This window comes from Delphinus delphis, chromosome 2 (assembly GCF_949987515.2).
Source record: "Delphinus delphis chromosome 2, mDelDel1.2, whole genome shotgun sequence".
NCBI classification, from domain to species: Eukaryota; Metazoa; Chordata; class Mammalia; order Artiodactyla; family Delphinidae; genus Delphinus; species Delphinus delphis.
This window is the reverse complement of record NC_082684.1, coordinates 50,167,842-50,190,019: the sequence shown is the minus strand read 5'-3', so window position 1 is coordinate 50,190,019 and position 22,178 is coordinate 50,167,842. Positions and strand designations below refer to the sequence as shown.

Here is a 22,178-nt window from a genome sequence, read left to right as displayed (position 1 = left end):
TGAAACTCATAACGATTAACTAAATGAGAGTTTGTTCAATGGATCCTTTAAAAATGGTATTTTTGAAGACTATTTAAAGACCAGGGAAAATGATGGCCATTCCAATCAAGTAGAAAAAAGAGATACATCATGATTCCAATTTTATAAAAGCCATGTTTAAACATACTGGTTTAAAAACATTTAGGAAAAAAGCCTGAAATAAACTGTATTAAATTATTAACAGTATTCATCTCTGGTAATTTTCTACAACTAATATCATTTAATAAATATTTATTGAGCATCTATCTCTCTGCTACTGTACAGTGAAAAGCAGGAGACATCTGTTCCTGTCCTCCTGGAGCTAAACATGTCACACTTTTATAATCAATCGGAAAAAGCAATACAGGTTAGAAAAAAATACATGAGATTGCCCACTCTAAATTTATAACCCACAAAAAATAAAAAAAGATTACTAAAACTTCTCTGGAATCTAGACTGGGGACAATTTTGATCTAAATATTTGGATAAAGACCACCCAAATGCCTTGTACTGTTAATTGTGAACCGTATCATGATACTACAACAGTCCAGATCACTATGGACAGAAGGTAGTAGAGGCACTAAATCTGCAGGCTTCCTCTTCCTGTTAGAAGATTTAAAAATTAATGATAATTATAAATAAAATTTGCTCAGTTGAAACTTAATCCTTCATCTTCCACCACATTTCTTTTCTCTTTTGTGTTTCTTTCCCCTCCACTATTTCCTGCTTTCACCCTCAATGATTTACCCTATTTATCTAAAAGAAGCTTTATAGATAAATAGCATTCTTCTTTCTACCAGGGAATAGCCAGTTTAAGATTGAGCTCTGCCCTCTTAAGGAGTCTCAGGGAAGACAGGCGCTTTCAAAGATTCAAAGGGGATCTGTGTTTTTGAAAAACATGAAAATAATTCACAAAAAATCTCAAGGCTGTGGTACTTTTAAAGCTCCAGCTCCATAAGATAAAAAAAGAAGTAGGGATAATATCTGACTAGAACAGCAACTAATTTACCTGCATTATTCTTCACTGTAATTATTTTGCTAGTTTACATCACAGATTGAAATTCTTCTAAAACTTCCTAGGATTTTCAGCTCATCCTAAACACAGTGATAAATAACAAAATTAAGTGCTCTGAGTTAAAAACTTCAGCACTACAGTTTGAATGTTACATGTTTTTAGGCATATTAAGGAGCAAATATAAACTGATAAAATTCTGTAGGACTTCGAATGCTGAAAATGGATATGCTATAAAATAGTTTTCCAGAAATATTTTTCCTGGAGGACTCAAATAATTGAAATTTGTAAAAATATATATACAGGATATCATAATAGGCATTACAGGAATATATAGAATATTAAATGCTAACTTAGTGTTGTATATGCCCAGATATGCCCAGTAAGTATAAAGTATAAGGTATATGCCCAGAGAATTAGGGGACAGAAAGACTGATAGCCATTCATTCATTCATTCATTCATTCCTCAAATGTTCAGAAAGTACTTACTCTGTGCCAGGCATAATTCTAGGAACGATCAGAGATAGAGCAGTGAATAAAAGAGATAAAATTCCTGCCCTCAGAGAGTATGTTAGTGGATTGAGATAGATAATAAACAAGAAAAAATAAGTAAAAAGGTGGGATGAATTGGGAGATTAGGTTTGACATAAATACACTACCATGTGTAAAACAGACAGCTAGTGGGAACCTGCCATAGAGCACAGGGAGCTCAGCTTGGTGCTCTGTGATGACCTAGATGGGTGGGATGAGTGGGGGGGAGGGAGGTCCAAGAGGGAGGGGATATATGTATACATATAGCTGATTGACTTCATTGTACAGCAGAAACCAACACAACATTGTAAAGCAATTATACTCCAGTAAAATTTTTTTTAAATGACATTAGATGGTGATAAGTGCAAAGATAAAAGAAGTAGGAAAAAAAGACTGAGAGGATATAAAAGCAAGGAGGGAAGGGAGCAAGCCATGTGGCTGAGTAAAAACATTCTGAGCAGAGGCAATAGCCAGAACAAAGGCCCAAAAGTAGGAAGATGGCAACACTGGCCTGCTTGCTCTTCCTTATGTTTAAGGAAGAGCAAGCAGGCCAGTGTTGCTAGAAGAGAATGAAGGAGGGTGAAGAGTAATAAATGAGGTTGGAGAGATAAGGGGGAGGGGCTGGGGCCTCCTGGAGGCTTTGAGTAAGGTAGGATGTAACAGTTGGAAATGGGGGTGGGAGGTAATTCCAGGTAATTAGAACAAAGGAAAAGACAAAGAACCAGGGTTTTGAGGATATTTAGGAATTAGAGGCTGGCTTGGTGTGGAATGAGGATACACATAAAGTGAGGGAGCATGAATATGAGGGAAGGGGATCATTTGTGGGGAGGGTGTTTGAAAGTGGTGTATGATAAATATTGTCTTGATCCTCTGTTTAGGAGCTGTTGAAGAGAGAGATAGGGCAGGGAGGCACCAGGGTAAAAGCCGAGCATTAGCTGTCCCTTTAATATAACCCTTTGCTTTCCCCGGCAAGGATAAAATCCTGCTCCAGACAGTTGCTTTAGTTGTTATATTTATAAAGAAAAAAGGTGAAGACCTTGGGAGTTTTGTGGGGAAAACATTTTAAATTTTCGTGTAGTAGGGAGGAGAGAAAATATACAAGAATTGGAATTCAGATTATTGTATTATTAACATGAACTGAATTAATTACCAATTGTGTGACTAACATGAACTAGTGTAATACACAGTGAATCATAAGATGAAGATGACTAAAAAGTGGGACTGAGAAGGCAAATAGGAATTTCAATTGTTTAAAAAGCATTCCACAACATGTCTAATCCATGAATAAGCAGTTAAGAGTTAACTACCCCTAATTCTACATAAAGAAGAGGATTCTATTATAATTACCTACTTTGAATTAAAATTATTCACAAGGCAAAAGCTGGAACCGTCCTCCCAATTCAACATCCCATACAGAACAGTACCTAGTACAGAAGATTCAAATGCTTGTTTAAAGAATAAAAAGCCTACCCATTACATTTCATCTCAATAGAATCAAACAGTGCTAGAACTGTCATAACACAACCTCAAATTGTTACTATTAATAGGGAGGATATTACACAAAAACAGAAAAGTTAGGAAGAAGGGATGTTTTTTCTTCCATATTACCATATTACCTGTAAAAAACAACATACCCTAAAGGCTGGTTAATTACCCATATGACACAAAGCCATTTCAGGTATATGAAGGAGTGCTGTTTGGAATAATGGGATACCTAACATCATTAAATCCAATAAACAAAGCTGTTCCGAATCAAAGGAAATTTCCCTTGATATACCCATGTGAGTTGCATTAGTGCTCCCTTTCTGGAACAGAGAACAAAAAGCATAAGGCAATCTAAAACAATCTTTCCTCTTCATCCTTCAAGAACTCAGTGGATTTAGGGACCTGGGTTTGCTTCTCTATGCTGTTTTTTTTAAATCTCAAATTAAGAGTAACTCATCCTCATCATTTGTCTCAAATAAAGCAAACGAGTATAATAAAAATACAGCAGCTCTTAACCACTCTTGGTCATGGTATGTTATAAATCCCAAAGAGAGGAACTGCTAAAGTAGAAAAAGAATCATCAAGCGGATACAAATAATGAAACTTCTGCCGGGAAAAGCATCGTTCTTCACTGGGTAATGTTTGTGCACAAGTCACTCTGACCCAGTATTAGACTTAAAATTGAGAGACAGGGTTTCATAGGGCTTTTTAAACCAAGATTATCCATGAAAAAGTTTTTTATGCAAATGTCGGAATGTCAACATACTTTCTGGTCTACTGTTTTCCAGGAAGCATTTTTCCATGCTAAGACAAGAACATCCTCAAGGGCAACTCCATAAGCGGATTCGAACTCCCTTGGATACCATAAATAAGCGTTAAAAACCCTTTACACCACAAAAAAGTACTACGGTAGTTTGCAAAGGTGTGTTTAGTTCTGCTTGTTGGAGCGATTAGAGCAAGCAGTGAATAAAAGGTGCCCTGAATCGAGTACACTGAACCCGGCCGCGGCATCTCCAAGATGCAACAATAAAAGCATCCTCCCCCCTCCTCATACTTCCCCAGAAAGTGGCCCTATACCCGGGAGCCAGCGGGCCGCAGGGAGAAAGCCCGGCCTGCCTCACCTTATAGACGTCCCCGTAGGTGCCGCTGCCGACCCTCTGAACGAGCTCGTAGTCGTGCTGCGGGTTCCGCCTCAGGATGTCCGCGCCAGGCCGCAGAGGGGCCTCCATCTTCGCTCAGGGCCCGGCTCCCGCCGGCTCTGCCCGCGGCGCCCCGATTCCCGCTAACAAGGACGAGCGGCGCCGCTTCCCAACATGGAGCCTCTGCCCGCAGCTCCGCCTGCACGAGGAACGAGCAGAGGCTACAACCCCGAGCGGCCCAGCCCCGTCCCTTCCGCCCGGCCGGGGCCAGCGAACCACCGGGCCTGAAAGGGTCCCCGGCGCCTAGTCGCCGCGTTCCGGCCTCGGCCCTTCCCCCCTCCCCGACCGCCCGCGAACTGCCGAGCCGGGTCTGCCTGCCCGCCGGGGCCCGGGGCCGGCTGGGTACCTGAGGGGAGCGGCCCCACTCTTTGTTGAGCGCCGCGCCTGGAACCTACTTCCTCGCCGGCGCCAGCGTCCTGCTTCCAGGCGCCCGCCGGCCGCTCCAGGTTCGGCGCCGTCTCCGCCTCCCGCTGCACCGCACGTTCTCTCGCGGGCGGCGGAGGGGCGTACCGTCGCCGCCGCCGCACCACGCTCTCCACCCGGGGCTGCGTCACCGGGAGACACGTTCCCGGCCAGTGTGGGTCGGCGCCCAGCTGCCCGCCCGAGTACGCCGGCCGCAGGGCCAGAGTGCCGCCCTGAGGCCTGCTCGGGACACGACACTCTCCCGGCCGGGCCGCCGCGCCCCCCGGGCCGGCGCGTCCTTTCCGGGCCCAGGCTCTGCTTCCCACCCTCGGGGCTTAGGGACGCCCCCGGGCATTCGTGGGCCGAAGCGCCTCCGCTAAACCGCCCCCCGCTTTGTCAGGTAATCTTAGAAGGTAACGGCTAGAGGGAGAAGGGTGGGCACGAGGGCGAAGGGAACGCAGCCCTCTCAGTTCAGAAAAGGTACGTTGAGGGCACTGGGCCAGGTGAGAAGTCACCTGGCAGTGGGGCACCAAGGAAGGAGGTGGGGGAGTGGAGTGCCAGATTAACTAAGTCGCGGCACACCCTACTGCACCGTCCTGTTTTGCAAATCATTCTCAGTGATACGAGTTTGAGGCTTCACTGCACGCCTGCGCAACCTGTCTTCTGCTGAGTTTTCCCAAGACATTTCTGAAAGTCTGAATTGCTAGGAAGTCTCGATGGCCTTTATCCCTGTTGGGCACACGCGGTGTCTGAACGCGGGTATCGCTCCTTGGGTCACGAGTTCTGCAGAACCTGAAACAAAGTCAGGGACCACAACCTGGTTCTGGCTCTACCACTTCCTCAGTATGTGATCTGGGACAAGAAAGACATCGTATTTGGCAATGTCTCCGTATCCTTATCTGCAGCTTGAAAAGGATAAGGTTTTGCATTAGACACCGGAAGTGTTTATAAAGCATTTTACAGGATTATAAAAAGGGTTCTCAAAATATAAAAGGTTGTAAAATACTTCATAATGCACAGAATATGGAACAGGAGTTTAGGGAAGTAATTTGGCTGATATTAACAAGCTGTTTTGCAGTTTCAGTTCCAGTCTTGTTCTGAAGGTAGAAATAAAGTTGCCAGTTTGTACACTGGCAAAGTTATTTCTAGAGCCCAGTGAAGGTTTGAACAAAAAAGCCAGCTAACACTTGGCCATTGCATTTAGTGACTGAAAAAAATCACAAAAGAGCAAGTTGCAGATGTTGGCTTGCGGCTTTGAACATCCAATTCAATTCCATTCTTGGGCAATGTACTCCTTGTTGTTGATCATTGTAATCAATTGCATAATGTAGAAATTAAATTCACACCTTAACAGGACAGGGAATATATGTATTTTCTTGTGCTCCGTGCACAAAGGGCACTTATTTAGGGAACATAAGTAAGCTCAGACTTAACATGCTCTATGGACAAAGCCTATGTGTTTGCTGCATTGAAAAAATGGTTGAAGAACAGTTCCTTCTTTCAGAGCTTCTTGGCACTTGTTTTGGTGGGCAAATACTTTTGGCTTCAATGACTCAAAATCTTTTCAAATGTTCTATTGGTATCCTAGTACTTATTTACTGTCATAGATTTCTTTTTTTCCCCCTTTGATCCTATAAGCATTGATTCTTTTTCTAGTCTGAAATTTATTTATCCTTACTTATTTATACCTACATTATTCCTCAGAGAATTTGAGGCAGCATACAGAAAATGCATACTATAACATAAGATAAAAATGAGGAGATAGGTATGATGTTAAAGAAAGGAAAAATAAGAAAGCAGAACAATACAGCAAATTGGCCAAAGCAGAGGGTTTTATAGTGTTTTTGAGATCACAGTAAACCAGTTAATTGAGAGAGAGTTACATCTTTTCCTGATACTAAGAGTTTAGGAAAACTTACCTCATGCGCCTTCCTAAAATGAAAACTCTGAATTCCCAGTTTGAAACAAGGATAAATGTTTTTCTGATACTCCTTTAAGCATGTTAGTCTTGAAAGACAATGTTTGATTTGAATTAGGCAATAAAAAGTTTGAGGTCATAGGCTTCAACAAGACCCTGGAGTGCAGATACTTTATGCTGCCAGTAATGGCAGATCCACATGCTTTGATCATCAACCCAGAGGTGGCTAGCATGGAAAAAGTCAAGATTTTATGTGGTGGTTAAGAAGTGTCTGCCATAATCGTTCTTTTACTTGTACCACAGTTGTTGCAAGCAAAAAACATCTGCTTTATACTAACTCCAAGAGAATCTTTAGAATTTTTAAATACTGGTTGAGTTAATTTTATCAAGATCAGTGACGTCATAGCTTGTCTGTTAAATATTTCATGGTTAGTAAAGAAATTCACATTCAATTTCCATAAAATAAACATACAGTGCATAAATTTAAATTTATGTCCTAAACAATTAAGCACATGGTTTCAAGGTTGAAGGTAACATAACAATAAAAAGTTTTCAACTGAGCACAGAAGAGTTTCTTACAAACTACCAAATTTCATAATGCCAAGGTATTGAATAAGTATGGCTTGATATAACTGTCATATATTCTTTGTGTCTTCATAATATCTGACATGTAAATATATTCCATGTTTTCCTGTTATCTACCTAACGACCTTTTATGGTTTGCTCTATGCTTTATAGTGTTTTTCCCTTCTTTCCAAGTTCTTTAGTAAAATGCTAATTATAATCTGTGGCCTTTTGTTTCAATTTTAGCCGAGGCTTAATTTTTTAAAATTGGGGGACACGGGGACTTCCCTGGCAGTCCAGTGGTTAAGACACTGCGCTTCCACTGCAGGGGGCATGGGTTAGATCCCTGGTCAGGGAACTAAGTTCCCGCATACAGCACAGTGCAGCCAAAAAAACAGAAAACAAATGAAGGACATAAAATTTTTCAACTTCTACCTAGGTAAGTTTCACAATTTAGTAACCAAGACAGAATGGCTAATTAAAACCCTCAAGTGTGACAAAACAGAGCATGAGGACAATAATTTTAGTATGGAACATATAGGCTTAAACAATATAATTTCCTGATGAATCTTCCAACATAAGCTAGTTGCAAAATGTAATTTTATGTGATTGAGCTTTATAGGTTTGTTAAATATAAATCAATTAAATATTGGAAGGCATTTGCCATAATTATCATTTGGATTTTGAAATAGTTAAACTATTCTTTCTGTTACTAATGAGGATCAGTTGTCTGTTGAGGCCAAAACTGTGTTTTCAAAGTATAGGAGAATTCTGTTTTGTTCTGGAGAGCAGTAGAACATGTGTCTCATTCAGAATCAGTATCAGGTCATTATAATGGGAGTTTTCAAAAGAAGAGTTGAGGAAGGCAGTGCACATCCTTTTTTTATCCAGCTTGAATTGATCATCTGATATGTAACTTTGATCCCCAGGGTGGTTTTAAAGTTTATATGAGAATTGATACAGGGGTTCCTGTATTCAGCTCAGTTGAAAAGCAACTCTTGGCTTGCTACCAGGGCTCGGCAGATACTAAACACCTGACCACAGGATTCTAAGTGATTTTGTGCTGTGAACTGCTCTTTAGGAACTGGATTTTATCTGATGACTCATAAATTGAACATGGGCAGCAGAATTCCATTGTCAAATGGAAAGGTATATACTGGGGTAGCCTGAGCTGATCTGGAAGGCACAAGTAAAGTACATGGACTAACTTTCATTGTACCTGCCCCTACTTCTTTGCCACCTTTTTTTGAACCCTGTCTTTGGGCTCATGGTCATTTAGCAGAGGAAGGCAAAGCTTGGGCCTGGTTTATTAATGGTCTGGATGATGTACTAGCACCAACTAGAAGCACAGAGCCACTGAATTATGGCCCTACTTCATAGTAAAGTGGTCCTGAAAAATAGAGATGAAGAGAAATTTTCCTAGAGGGCATAATTTTGAATAAAACATCTGGTTGTCCTCTGTGTTAGGAATGAAAGAGAGCCTGAGGTATGGATCTATACTGATTTATGCACAGTAATTAATAAGCTGGCAATAACTTGGAAAGAAGATGATCAGAAATAAGGAAGTCAGTGGGAGATGTATTATGGATGGAGTCTCAAAATTGACCCGGAATGTGAAAATGTCTGTGAACCATTTGCCTGCCCACAAGAGGGCATCCGTCCCAGTAATCAGGTATACAAGATGATCTGTCCTATGGATGTCAGTCAGCCTCTACCTAGTTACCTTAGTACTAGTTCAGTGGGGCCATGTGGCAATAGGAATGGAGGCTAAACACAGATTCAGTGGCATGGGCTTCCACTTGCCAAGGGTAATACGGTTACTGCCTCTATGGTGTATTTAGCTTCCTTATAGCAGAGGTCATTGCAGTGACCCTAGTAAGGTACGATTCCTTAGACCAGTCAGTTACCTGGTGGCAGTTTAATTAAACCAGGTCCCTTTGATTATGGAGGGAAGAGCAATTTGTCCTCATGGGAATAGATACATAGTCCAGATACAGGTTTACCATCCCTGCTTGGAAAGCTTCTACTAGTACCACAATTATGGACTTACAGAATGCCTTATTTCATCACTATGTATCACAAACAACGTTAAATTTGAGCAAGAAACTCATCTTACTATGAGGAAGTGTGGCAATGGAGTCATGCCCATGAAATTAACTGATCTTACCTCAAACCCATCACTTAGAAGCATCTAGTATGATACAATGGAGGAAAGTCCTGCTGAAGCATCCGTTGGCTGAGAGATAACCCCTATGAGGATATGATATAGGATTTAACTCAGTAGCCAATATATATTGCCATCTACCCCATATTCAGAATGCATGGGCCAAGCAACCAGGGGGTGGAGGTAGGAGTGACCCTTTTATTATTCCTAATAATTCAGTTGAAGAATTTTTGTCTGTACAACTTTGACTCTAAAACATTGGGCTTGGTGGATCTGAAGGCCCTAGTGTGCAAGGGACAGGTACTTTCCCCAGATAACCCAGTCACAGTTCCATTAAATAGGAAGCTGACACTACCACCCGGGCTATATGAGGTGTTCAGACCACTGAGCCAACAGTTAGAGAGGGGTTCATTGTACTGGTTGGGGTGATTGGTCTTAATTACCAAGGGGAAATTGGTTGTTGCTCGACAAAGAGAATAAGGACTATATCTGGAACCCCAGGTATACACTAGGGTACCTCTTGGTTTTCATATGTCCACAATTACTGAACAATGGGAAACTGCAGCAATCCAGTAAATATAAGACCAGTAAGGACTTGGATCCTATGGGAGTAAAGTTTGGATCACCCTACCAGCTGAGATACTAGTGGAGGGTGAGGGGGAAATGGAAGCTATGATTATGACCTTGGGCATTCTGCTCAGAAACAATCCTCTTTCTGTATTATCAGAACCACAATTTTGTGGACCTTTTCTGAGTGGCTATGTCCATTAAAGGACACTGAGACCTTCCCCAATCTTAGGGGGTAAATATCGATTGGCCTAGCCTCATTCCTCTTGTTAAGGGGATGGTTTAGGCTTAGACCATTGTGGACAATGACACATGAGGAAAAGTCTGCTGGAGTGCTTTTTAACAAGGTACACAAGACATAGACATGCCTTTTTCTGTCTCTAGGCATGGCTGTGTGCCTCTGATGACTGGAATGGCAGATGCCGTTTTGGAACTATGGCAGGAGCTTGCATTAGAAAATAAGCCCACACACAGTATGGTAGAATGCAATCTTGGTCCTAGTGAAAAAGTCTGCTTGTATTCTTCAGTATCCATTTCTCTTCTTTCTGTGGTATTAGATTCCCCAAATTTTAGTTAAATACATGGTATATTTATCAACTGCGTGGGACATGTATGGTCAATGGTATTTGAGTTGAGGTGATGTGTGCAACTTCTGAGTTGTACCTGCAGATTGGATATATCCACTTCTTCCTTTTCTTCCTTTCTACATGGCTGGAATGAGGATGTGAATGTCCAAGCAGCCATCTTGGATTACATGATGGAAGTCCCAAGTTAAGGGTGGAAGGAAGTATAAAGAGGCCACTATATTAGTCCTGGATGGCTTACACTCAGATTATTTCATGAGAGAGAAATAAGTGTCTTAAACCACTGTAGTTTTTTTTTACAGCAGCCAATTCTTTATCCTAACTTATCCATGATGATGTTGCACTGATGAATGAACCACCATAAAACCAACCTGTCTTCAAAAAAATTAGGACAGTAAATGTCCTTTTATTTAAGCCATTTTGAGTTATAGCCAAAAGCGTTCTAACTGATATACTTTAACAGGATTGCTAGTTATAGAGGGAAGGAGCAAGTTGGATCATCGATTACTGAAAAACTCCTGATTGAGAGTTTTTTGGGGGAAAATGAGCATGGTGAAGGAACCAATAGAAGAAAAAATAATTGAGGTTATAGGAGGGAGGGAATAATTTTTGGAGTAATATCCCAGAGGAGTCAGGAGGAGAGAGGATCTAGAGTACTAAAGTACAAATACCTTATCCTCTTTTTTTCTGATTTAAAATAAACTTGACTTTGACTTTTAAAACACAGCCTTATTGAGATATAACTCACATACCATATAATTCACCAATTTATATAACTAAGTGATTTTTAGTATATTCACAGAGTTGAACAGAATTGATTTCAATAAAAATTTTTAAACATTTTTATTACCCCCAAAAGATGCTTTGTATTCAATAGCAATTGCTCCCCAATTTCTCCCCAACCTCCCACCCACCCTCTCTAGCCTTAGGCAACCTTTAATCTACTATCTGTCTCTATAGATTTGTCAATTGGGGGCATTTTATATAAATGGAATCATACAATACGTGGTCTTTGTGACTGGCTTCATTCAGTTAGCATAATGTTTTCAAGGTTCATCCATGGTGTAGCATTTATCAGTACTTCATTCCTTTTTATGGCTAAATAATATTCCATTGTATGGATATATACCATATTTTGTTTATCCATTGATAGTTATTGGTATTTAGGTTGTTTCCACCTTTTGGCTACTACAAACAATGCTGTTATGAACATTCCTGTACAAGTTTTTGCATGAACATGTGTTTTTCATTTCTTTTGGGTATATATCTATGAGTGGAATTGCTGGGCCAATTGGTAACTCTATATCTAACTTTTTGAGAAGCAGCCAGACTGTTTTCCAAAGTGGCTGTATTCCCACCAGCAGTGCCAGTTTCTCCACATCCTCACCAACACTTTTTGTCTTTCTTTTTGGTTACATTCTGAGGTGATGTCTCATTGCAGTTTTTCAAATTTTGATTTGCATTTCCCTAGTGACTAAAAACATTAAATCATCTTTTCATGTGCTTCTTGGCCATTTGTATATCTTCTTTGGAGAAATGTCTATTTAGAGCCTCTGCCCATTTTTTTTTAATTTAGCTATTTGTGTTTTTACTGTATCATACTTATACCTCAGATTCCAGTTCAACACCACAGGGTTCATTCTGTCCTTCCCCTCTCCTTATTATAACTTCATCTCCAAAACAAGAAATCTGGCTCTGATTACCCACGATATATTTGTTCAACTCTAGTGCAAACATAAATAATTTCAGAATTGCTAACCCACGTATGTCCTGGGAGAAAAAAAAATTATGAACTAAAGAGCAATACTTGTATACAGTTTTTGTCTTTAGTCTTACAGCATACAATCAAAATACTATTTTCTAAAGCTCCTCAAGTTTAGAAAACACTTCAGTGTAGTTATGTTATTCCCCTGTAATATAGTTAGGTTCACTTTTTTTTTTTTTTACTGTTTGTAATTCCATTTTGAGTTCCTTCCACCCCTAGCCCCATATCCTGATTGATTTTATTTTATTTTTTTAATTTAATTTATTTTTTATACAGCAGGTTCTTATTAATCTATTTTATACATATTAATGTATATATGTCAATCCCTATCTCCCAATTCATCCCACCATGATTGATTTTAGTTATTTATTTTGGAGAATGTGAAACATTGCCATGGTTCTAACAGTCAGGGCTTTATGAAAAGGTTACGCTTAGAGAAGCATCAGTCGTCCTAATCCTTACTACCCTATTCCCATTCTTCCATTGCTTCCATCCTATTCCCACTCATCTCCTGTAGATAACTTATCTCATTGGTTTCTAGTTTATCCTGTATTTCTTTTGCACAGATGAGCACATACATTTTTTATATGCTTTTCTTTCTTACAGGATGGGTTAAGCATTTGTGCTTTGGGTTTTTTTTTTCCATTTAACAATGTATTCTGGAATTCAGTATGTATCAGTTCATAAAGATCTTCTGTATTCTTTTTTATAGCTACATAGTATTCCATTGTGCACATGTATTATAGTGTATTTAACCACTCTCCTATATATGGGCATTTAGGTTATTTCCAATATATTGCAATAACAAAAATGCTGCAATAAATTACTCTGTATGTATGTATTTTCATACTGTTGGAGGTATTTCTTTAGAGTAGATTAAACTTATGGTTTTAAAAAATAAATGTGTTCTAACAATGTCCACTGAAAGAGTCTTGAAACAGTGAAATTCCAGCTAGCAGTGAGCACAACTAGCATTCAGATCTTGGTTTCTAAATTCCTTTTCTCATTAAAAGCAGCCAGAGTTTCTTGGAGGAACAGTTAATCCTAGTTCTGAGGCAGGGAAAATACAAGGGAAACTTGAAACATTTTCTTGTGCCAGAAAACAAGGAAAATGATCAAAGACAAATAGGACATGTTAAAAGGACACAGGTGTTAACTTGAAGGAGCTACCATTGGTCAAGTTTAGGGCAATTTGAGCATTAGAAAGAATAATGATGGTAAATGATACAGTGAAGTTTTTTTAGATTTTATGAATCCATGAAGTGAACAGTGGTACTCAACAAACAAAGGTGGCAGAGGAAATGCCAATTACTAAATGTAGAATGTAAAAGAAGTGGTATAATTATTTTAAAATCACTAATGTAAAGTCACTTCATGCAAGGATGTCAGTGGATGCTAAAAACCATTGGATGAAAAAGTTCTTGGCCAAGACATTCACACAGTCTCAAGTATTAGCTCACAGATTACTTATTAATTACAGCAGAAAAAGGGTTTTTTGAAAATAAGTTTCTTTTTCAATTAGGAATAGATACTGAATTACATATATAACATTTTGGGGGTGGAATCTACTGTACTCTTTTTTAATGGGATTCACCTGAAAGGGATTTTCAGGCTAGAATGTGAGCTGAGAATTATAGTAAAGAAATACACGAAAAGCAGAACACACTTCTTTTTATTCAATGAATTTGTTTTGTAGGTATGGGGTGAGATAATTTCTATCTTCCTATGTTGTCTCATTAGTGTTTAGGGAATGCAACTCTGTTGAACACAGTCCCCTTTAAAACCATAATGTAAACTTTGTTTACAGTGGTCTGAGGTCATAGAACCATTAACTGAAATATGAAATGCATAAGATTTGGCAGTGGTGAGTGAGAGACTTTGGTTTTTGACATATTGATTTTGAAGTGTCAGTAGGAAAACAAACTGAAGATGACCTCAGGCAGTTATAAATTCAGCTCTGGAATGATGATTATCTCTCCTCAAGAGAGCTTGAGACTAGAAGAGAGATTTGGGCATCAACAGCATGGATGGAGGTCCTGTCTGAAGCCATCATAGTAAATTACATTGAGGGGACACAGAGTGAAGAGTTGCTTATGATGAGGAGTAAACAGAGACCAAGGATCTGGTAATTAAGAAGCTAGCAGTAATCTCCTAGGCAGAACTGATCTGTGTAGAGTATGGGCAACAACCACATGCAGGTGAAAACTGTGTGAGGAATGGGATGATGGTATCTTGAGGGTCAGGTAGCATGAAGGGACAGTGTTTCTAGGACATTGAAAATTAAGTTTATAGGGAAAGAGGAAGAAACCAGGGAAAAGGGAGAGATTGAGAATTTTTTTTTAAGTATTTACTGCCTTTTGCTTTCAAAATTGTCTGCAACCTTTGTTACTGCCAAGGCTCTTGCAGATTATATAGTATGACTTTACTTAGAATATTTGTCAGTATAACGCCAGGTGATATCTCTGCAAATGTAGTGGGAAATTTTGCCCACTAGAATGGAGTTAGTTACAGATTATGGTGAATCTCCAGCTTTCATTTATCTTGATCTTAATCTAAATTTGCTATCCTAATTTTAAGACAGGCCTGTTCAGTATACAGGTACAAAAATGCATGATACCCTCTTTACTAATGTGACCTTGCTTTTAAGTTAGGGGGGAAATGGTACCTGGTAGATAAACGCAGATTTTTAAAATTTCTTTGGCTATGTAAATGTTGCCAGCATGTTTCTACTAATTTGTAACTGGTCTAGGAAACAGGTATTTGAACATACAGAATCATGCAGTATACTGGTTTGTGTTATTTCTGACTGTATAATGCTGTTAAATTCTTTGAGAGTGTGTAAGGGGGTGCTATTTATTTGTATGTTTTTTCCATCGAAAATGTTGCAGTACATTGTCTGTCACTGTCTTCAGGCTCTGGGGGTGGGCTGAGGTAGGGAGGGTGTGACGCTGGTATTTGTGTGAACTTGGGCTTGTGATGCTGAGCTTGGTTCATCCCTTTCTCCTCCCTTCTCCTCCCCACTCCTTCCCACCAGCGCCACAGCAACATCCTCAGAGTCTGAGTGAACTGCGCCCAGCGCGGGCACAGAGCCTCCCACCGCCAGCAACCTGCGGCCGGGAGAAGAGCGAGCGCCGTGACAGCGCCCCACCGCCACCAGTTCCCGGACCACCATGGCCAAGAACCGCAGGGACAGAAACAGTTGGGGTGAGTAGCGTATGGTGACTTCTGCAGCCTGCACGGGGACGGGCCCTCCGCCTTCTGCTTCTGGAGACGAGGAGGGCCAAGGGCTGCTCGGCGCCAGCATCCAGGGCTGGGAGATGGCCACCGCCGAGCGGCTCCCTGTCGGACGGGAGGAACGGTGGCCGAGCGGGACCCGTGGAACCGGCATCTGGCTGTGGGGCGAAGGGGCGAAGGCTGCAGCCAAGCGCAGGCCGGAGACTCCCGCTTCTCCCGACCCTCCCCACCCCACCCCACCCCAGTCCTCCTCCTCCCAGCATTTGGACAGCACCCACCCGGTCGCCTCCGGGGGATTCGCCGGTTCCGCTTTAGCGAAAGGAGGTGGGCAGGAAGGGCGAGGGTGGTGGGCAGGGGCGGTGGTTACAGGAGAGGGGCGGAGATCGCCCACCCCTTCCCCACGAGCTGCGGGCTCCCCGGCCTTGCAGGGCTCGGACTCCTGGCTGGCGGGCAGGCTGGTAGGCAGCGTTGGAACAATGAGGCGGAGCGCGCCGGGCCCAGGTCTGACCTTTGCCAACCCGAGCGACGCCTGAGAAGGGGTGCCGCTTGGGAATCCCCTAAGGCTGCGGTACTCATTTTCATCTGGGGGTTGGGTGGGGAATTTGGGAAGAAGGGGAGCAAAGTTGTGGTTTCCAGTCTTCCGCCCCACCCCGACCTGGTACCCCATTCAGGCCAGCCCTAAGGGTGGCATTGTTCTCAGATTTTACCTTTTGGAGATGCAGGGCTCATGATTCAGCATCAGGCCGAGGGGAGGGGGAAGGAGAGGCTAGGCCCAGTGGGTTCACGCCGCGAGTGGGAGGGCGGTGCTCACGCAGGCGGAGAAGAGAGGGCGCAGTGATGCAGGAGAAATCGCAGCCCCGCCCGCTCTGCTGCTCCAGACTGGGTGCGGACGGACGGTTAGTGTGGGCAGGTTGGGCGTCTTTTTCCTCTTCGGGCTCCCGACTTCTTCCAGCCACAGTGAACCCACTGCCATCTTAGGGCATTTTATTATCTGCACCAGAGCAGATCTCAGACCAGTGTGGCTTAGTGGGCAGAGAAGTAGTTTGTTCATTAGCTTTGAATTGTTATTTGGAAAGTTTACAGGCACTAGGAGTTCAGGGCTCCTTGATTGACTCTCTTCCGTGTCTCAGTGAGATCTCTTCTATAACTGCCCATCAGATTGAGAGGTATAAATTTTAATTAGTTATTTTGGTTATCTTTTATGAAAATTGATTATCTTTTATCAAAAGATCATATTTTTCCTTGCCTCTGATTGGTCACAGGACCAGCTTAACTCCCAAGTAGGCAAAGTCTACATTTGAGAGATTATCCAACGTTTATGGTAGATGCGGGGAGTTGGAGCAGGGAGGTCTGTCTTTAGTTGTCCGAGTTCAAGAGAAATCGGTTCCATTTTCTGATATCACCAAATCCCAATTTTAGTAGGCGTGACTACTGCAATAACACCGTTTTGTTTGCTTCTTCTGAAATATGGGTAAACTTTTTCAGAGTGTCCCCTTTCCGTCCTTTCCCTTGGCCTCCAGAATAGGAGTTTCTTGAATAGTGACAGTTAAGGTGTGTATGTTCAAGTCAATTTTGGTCTTAATCTCTGTGCACTGTTGACTCAACCCTGTTAAGAGACAGGCATGTGAAAATTTATTCTGACGATTAAAATTTTTCTCCTTCACGAAGCTTTGGATCATTATTTTTCAGTATTGCCTTTGGTTACAAATTTCTTATGTAGTGGAGGTTTTTTCTTTCTTGAGAATGTGGTTCTCAAATGGGATTTGCATAAAAATCACACTGGGAACTTATTAGAAATGCAGATTCCCACATCTTCCAGCCAGAGCTTTTGCCTCAATACATCTGAAATAAGGTCTAGGAATCTGCCTTTTATTAGCATTTTAGGTGATTGAGAAGCAGATCATCTTTGGATGTTACCTTCAGAAACACTGTCTTATTTACATTTGATAGAAATGTATTCTAGGCAGTTTACCCAGAAGTCATGAAAAGACTTTTGAGTCAAGTGATGAATTAAGAAAAGAAATACCACAGTTACTATGTGTTCACTGGAAATTTCACAGAAAAGAAATAGTGGAATTGTGGGGTCTTATCTTGATGTTCTATGGAAATGCTTTACTACTCAGATTTTTCTTTGCTGTAAAGTGTATATGACATAAATGACTTAGAAAATGTAGCATATGGAGTAGGACATAGTAGAAGTTTTTGGCAAAGATGTTAGCCATGTCTGTCTTGATTCCATTTTATTACCAGTACAATGCCTAACGTGTAATAGGCATTTAATAATAACAACTAACATCACTGAACTAATATCATATGAAGTAGGTATTATAATCCTCATTTTACATATTAAAAGGTAAATAATAGAGCTAGGACTCCAACTCTGGCAGTTTGACTTGATTCTTTTGCCATCACCAGTATTTTGTTGAATGGATAATACTTTCTGCATTGTTTAGAACTATAGTTTTCAAGACACATTCATCTGCCTTATTGCATTTGATCTTTAGCCTCCTAAGTTGTCAAGACATATTCCCTGTTTGCAGATGAAAAAACTGAGTCTCAGGTAGGTTAAATAACTTGGTGAAAGTCACATAGTATTTAGTAAGTTAAAGGACTGAGATTAGAACCTAGAGTTGTCTTCTAATTTATTTTCTATAACATAATGCTATGGAATGTTTTTATGTTTAATGGGGCATGGTGTGAGGTTAATAGAGAAAACAGGCCCTCATAGAAGGCAGAGGTCTCTGATGAGAAAAAAACTCAGGTGATAGCTTAGAAAGGAAGACAGTAAACTGACCTTATCATCTAGCTAAATACATATTTTTCAGACGAGTTAGAAATCAAAGGGAAGAGGGGAAAGCTAAACTATCCAGAATTGGAAAATACAGGATTTCCAAGAAAAGTGCAAGAGAGATACTTGCAAAATTTGTAAGGGGGACCTAAAGTTCAGATAAGGGCCCTATAGGACCAATAACAGGTATTATTTTTATCTGAGTGGTCAGAGAGCTGTTAGGTCCTACAGGGGCCATGGAAGCTAGAAAACAGAAAAGCATCTCTGCTGACACCCAGAGTTGGGTGGTGTTTGAGGATCATACCCATACATACAACTGGGAAGCAAATCCGTGCTTCCAAAACTGAGAATCCCACCACCTGTACCTGGATCTACACTGAACTAGAAGTTTGAATAAATTTAAGCATTTAAAAGTCAATTCTTGGGCTTCCCTGGTGGTGCAGTGGTTGAGAGTCCGCCTGCCGATGCAGGGGACACGGGTTGTGCCCTGGTCCAGGAAGATCCCACATGCTGCGGAGTGGCTAGGCCCGTGAGCCATGGCCGCTGAGCCTGCGCGTCTGGAGCCTGTGCTCCGCAGCGGGAGAGGCCACAGCAGTGAGAGGCCCGCGTACCGAAAAAAAAAAGTCAATTCTTAAAAGGTAGGCATTATTATCCTTATTTTAATATATAAGGAATCTGACACACAGAGAGTATAACTTCCCAGAAGTTTGATAATTTATGTTATAGACCTAGGATTTAAATTTAGGGTTGTTTGTTTACCGGGTCCGTGTGATAAGGACAAGGAATTAAAATAGAATCCAATAGGTGCCACAACAAGCCTGTCTAGGCTTAAGCTGGTATGAGAAATCAATGCTCTATAAACTTGATCGCTTTGGACTAGAAAAGAAGGCAAAGAATATGCTAGTATATGGAAGACAAAGGAGACAGATGAATATCAGAAACAGTAGCCCAGAAAGCAGTCTTTCAATGTTGGGCTTAGAGTTTAAGTACTCCCAGAAACAAAACAGAAGTGTACCCGTTTTTATTTATTTGGTTTTGTTAATCACAGTTGCTTAAAAACTTGGGATGCCACCTGGTAATTTGAGTTTTCAGCAATGTAACAGAAACTGTTGGTGCAATATTGCTTTAGAAGAAGAATATTTGCACTAAAGTGTCAGCTTTTCCTGCCCCTTTAAAAAAAACTCTAGCTTCACAGTAAGTGTAGGAAACGTCTATTTGTTGAAAAGGCATTTGCTGAAAATTAATTTTTAGGTTTCTGTTTTTGTTTTTTGAGGAAAGGTTAAAAACAATCTTGATTATAGTAATCCCCTGATCTTTCTTTTCCAATTGACTGTATTCTGTTTTCCTTGGAATGAGACCCTTTGTCCCTTTGTCTTGCCTCATTTTCTATATATCTGTTCCTCCTGAAACAAAATAAAATTTCTATTGGGTCATACATGTACTTCCCCTACAGACTCTTCCCTCCACATTATTCTAATTTAATTTGCCTTCCCTACATATTTTTTCATATATATTTTTCATATATATATTTTTTTTTTCTTTTTTTTTTTTTGCGGTACGCGGGCCTCTCCCTGTTGTGGCCTCTCCCGTTGCGGAGCACAGGCTCCAGACGCGCAGGCTCAGCGGCCACGGCTCACGGGCCCAGCCGCTCCGCGGCATGTGGGATCTTCCCGGGCCGGGGCACGAACCCGCGTCCCCTGCATCAGCAGGCGGACTCTCAACCTCTGCGCCACCAGGGAAGCCCCCATATATATATATTTTATACTTTATATCTGTTTACCTTGTCTTGATGGCCCTTGGGTTATATCTTTCCTCCATTTCAAACTCTGTAGCCTTTATTATCTTTAGAAACCAGTGACTAGACTGTAAGTGTAACCTGTGATCATCGGGAAAATGATTTACTGTGAGAAACTTTAGTCATAAAACATAGTTGCATATTTTTAAAGTTGGAGGCTCTTTTACATAAAAATTATTCTATAAAAATGTCTATATATACAAAAAAGTAAAACAGATGTTCAATTTTAAAAAGTATAATAATGAGCACCTGTATCCCCGCTCCCCAGCTGAAAAAATAGAACTTTATCAATATTTTGACACTGCTTGTGTGCCCCTCCTTTATGGCAACATCTCATTATAAATACTTCCATAAATTTGGTGTTTCTCATTTCCTGATCATTTTATATATATATATATTATATATATGTATGTGTGTATATATGTAACATATATCACTAAATTATATATTATTTAGTTTTACATTTTTAAGACCCTAAAATAAATGGAATCTAGCGTATACATTTTTCCACAAAGTATTTTGTTTACTTATAATACCCACACTTGGTATTATAATAGATGTGAAATGATATCTCACTATGGTTTAAATCTGTGTTTTACTGATTACCAATGAGGTGTGAGTATATTTTCATACATTTATTAACCATTACTATTTCCTACTCTGCCTATTTGCCCTTTGCTGATCTTTTGTCAGGTTATTTGTCCTTTGCTACTTTGTGATGTGACTTTGCTCTCTTGATGGTATATTTTAGTAAACAGAAATTTTATATTTAAAAATAGTTAATTTAATATTTTCCTTTATGGTTTGTGCTCTTTGTATTTTAAGAAATCTTCCTCTACCTCAAAGTTATAAAATTTTCTCCTATAATATTTGGTTTTAAAATTTTGCATGTCTCTTTTTTTTCATTTTTTTAAAATTGTGGTAAAATACACATAAAATTTACCATCTTAACCATTTTTAGGTGTGCAGCTCAGTAGTGCTAAGTACATCATGTTGTTGTACAACCACCACTGCCGTCCATCTCCAGAATTCTTTTCATCTTGCAAAGCATCTGTACCCATTAAACACTAACTCCCTATTCTCTCCTCCGCCAGCCCCTGGCAGCCATCATTCTGCTTTCTGCCTCTGTGATATTGACTGCTCTAAGTATCTCATATAAGTGGAATCAAGTATTTGTCTTTTTATGACTGGTTTATTTCACTTAGTATAGAATCCTTAAGTTTCATCCATGTTGTAGCATATGTCAGAATTTTCTTCCTTTTTAAAACTGAGTAACATTTCATTGACTGTATATACCACATTTTGCTTATCCATCTGTCAATAAACACTTACGTTGCTTCCACATTTTGGCATCTGTAAATAATGCTCTTATGAACATGGGTGTTCAAATACATCTCTTTGAGACCTGCTTTCAATTCTTTGGGTATATACCTAGAAGTAGAACTGCTGAATCATATAGTAGTTATAGTTTTAATTTTTTGAGGAGCTGTCATACTGTATTCCACAGTGGCTGTACCATTTTACTTGCCCATTAATAGTGCACAAAGGTTGTAATTCCTCTACATCCTCACCAGCACTTGTTCTTTTCTGTTTTCTTGAATAGTAGCCATCCTGATAGGTGTGAGGTGGTATCTCATTGTAGTTTTTATTTGCATTTCATTTCCTAATTTCTCTTGTTTATTTCTTCTTTGATTCATTGGATGTTTATGAGTGTGCTGCTTAATTTCCACAGATTTGTGAATTTTCCAGTTTTACTTCTGTTACTCATCTCTAACTTCATTCCACTGTGGGTTAGAGAAGATATTTTTTATATGATATCTGTCTTTTAAAAATCCACTGAGACTTAATTTGTGGTTAGCATATGATCTTGTGGTCTAGCATATGATCTATCCTAGAGAATGTCGTATATATACTTGAGAAGAATGTGTATTCTGTTGTTGGGTAGAATGTTCTATATAAGTCTGTTAGACCTAGTTGATTTACCGTGTTGTTCAGATTCTCTGTTTCCTTGCCTATCTTCTGTTTGATTGTTCTATCCATTATGAGTGTGGGGTATTGAAGTCTCCAACTTAACACTTCACATATTTTGATGGCCTGTTATTAAATGTATAAATGTTTATAATTGTTATATCTTCTTGATGCATTGAACCTT

General features: G+C 40.2%; 2 protein-coding genes across 6 annotated transcripts in view; one reads left to right on the top strand and one right to left on the bottom strand.

Annotated features, from left to right (window-relative positions):
* The window catches only part of MAP4K5 (mitogen-activated protein kinase kinase kinase kinase 5), a 138,045-nt gene extending 133,272 nt beyond the window's left edge, over positions 1 to 4,773 (bottom strand). The window contains exons 1-2 of one of the 3 annotated variants that reach the window (XM_060004580.1): positions 4,641 to 4,773; positions 4,168 to 4,384 (exon numbers count right to left, since the gene is read on the bottom strand). In XM_060004580.1, the coding sequence (XP_059860563.1) occupies positions 4,168 to 4,275 (108 nt within the window). In that variant the 5' untranslated portion in view covers positions 4,276 to 4,384; positions 4,641 to 4,773. Of the gene's footprint in view, positions 1 to 4,167; positions 4,385 to 4,591 lie in introns of all 3 variants that reach the window. The other 2 variants (XM_060004579.1, XM_060004581.1) reach the window with 2 other exon arrangements.
* Positions 4,774 to 4,963: 190 nt separating this feature from the next.
* The window catches only part of ATL1 (atlastin GTPase 1), an 87,885-nt gene continuing 70,670 nt past the window's right edge, over positions 4,964 to 22,178 (top strand). For 2 of the 3 annotated variants that reach the window (XM_060004582.1, XM_060004583.1), the window contains exons 1-2: positions 4,964 to 5,047; positions 15,244 to 15,413. In XM_060004582.1, coding sequence (XP_059860565.1) covers positions 15,380 to 15,413 — 34 coding nt within the window. In that variant the 5' untranslated portion in view covers positions 4,964 to 5,047; positions 15,244 to 15,379. Of the gene's footprint in view, positions 5,048 to 15,243; positions 15,414 to 15,511; positions 15,768 to 22,178 lie in introns of those variants that run through there. The other variant, XM_060004584.1, reaches the window with a different exon arrangement.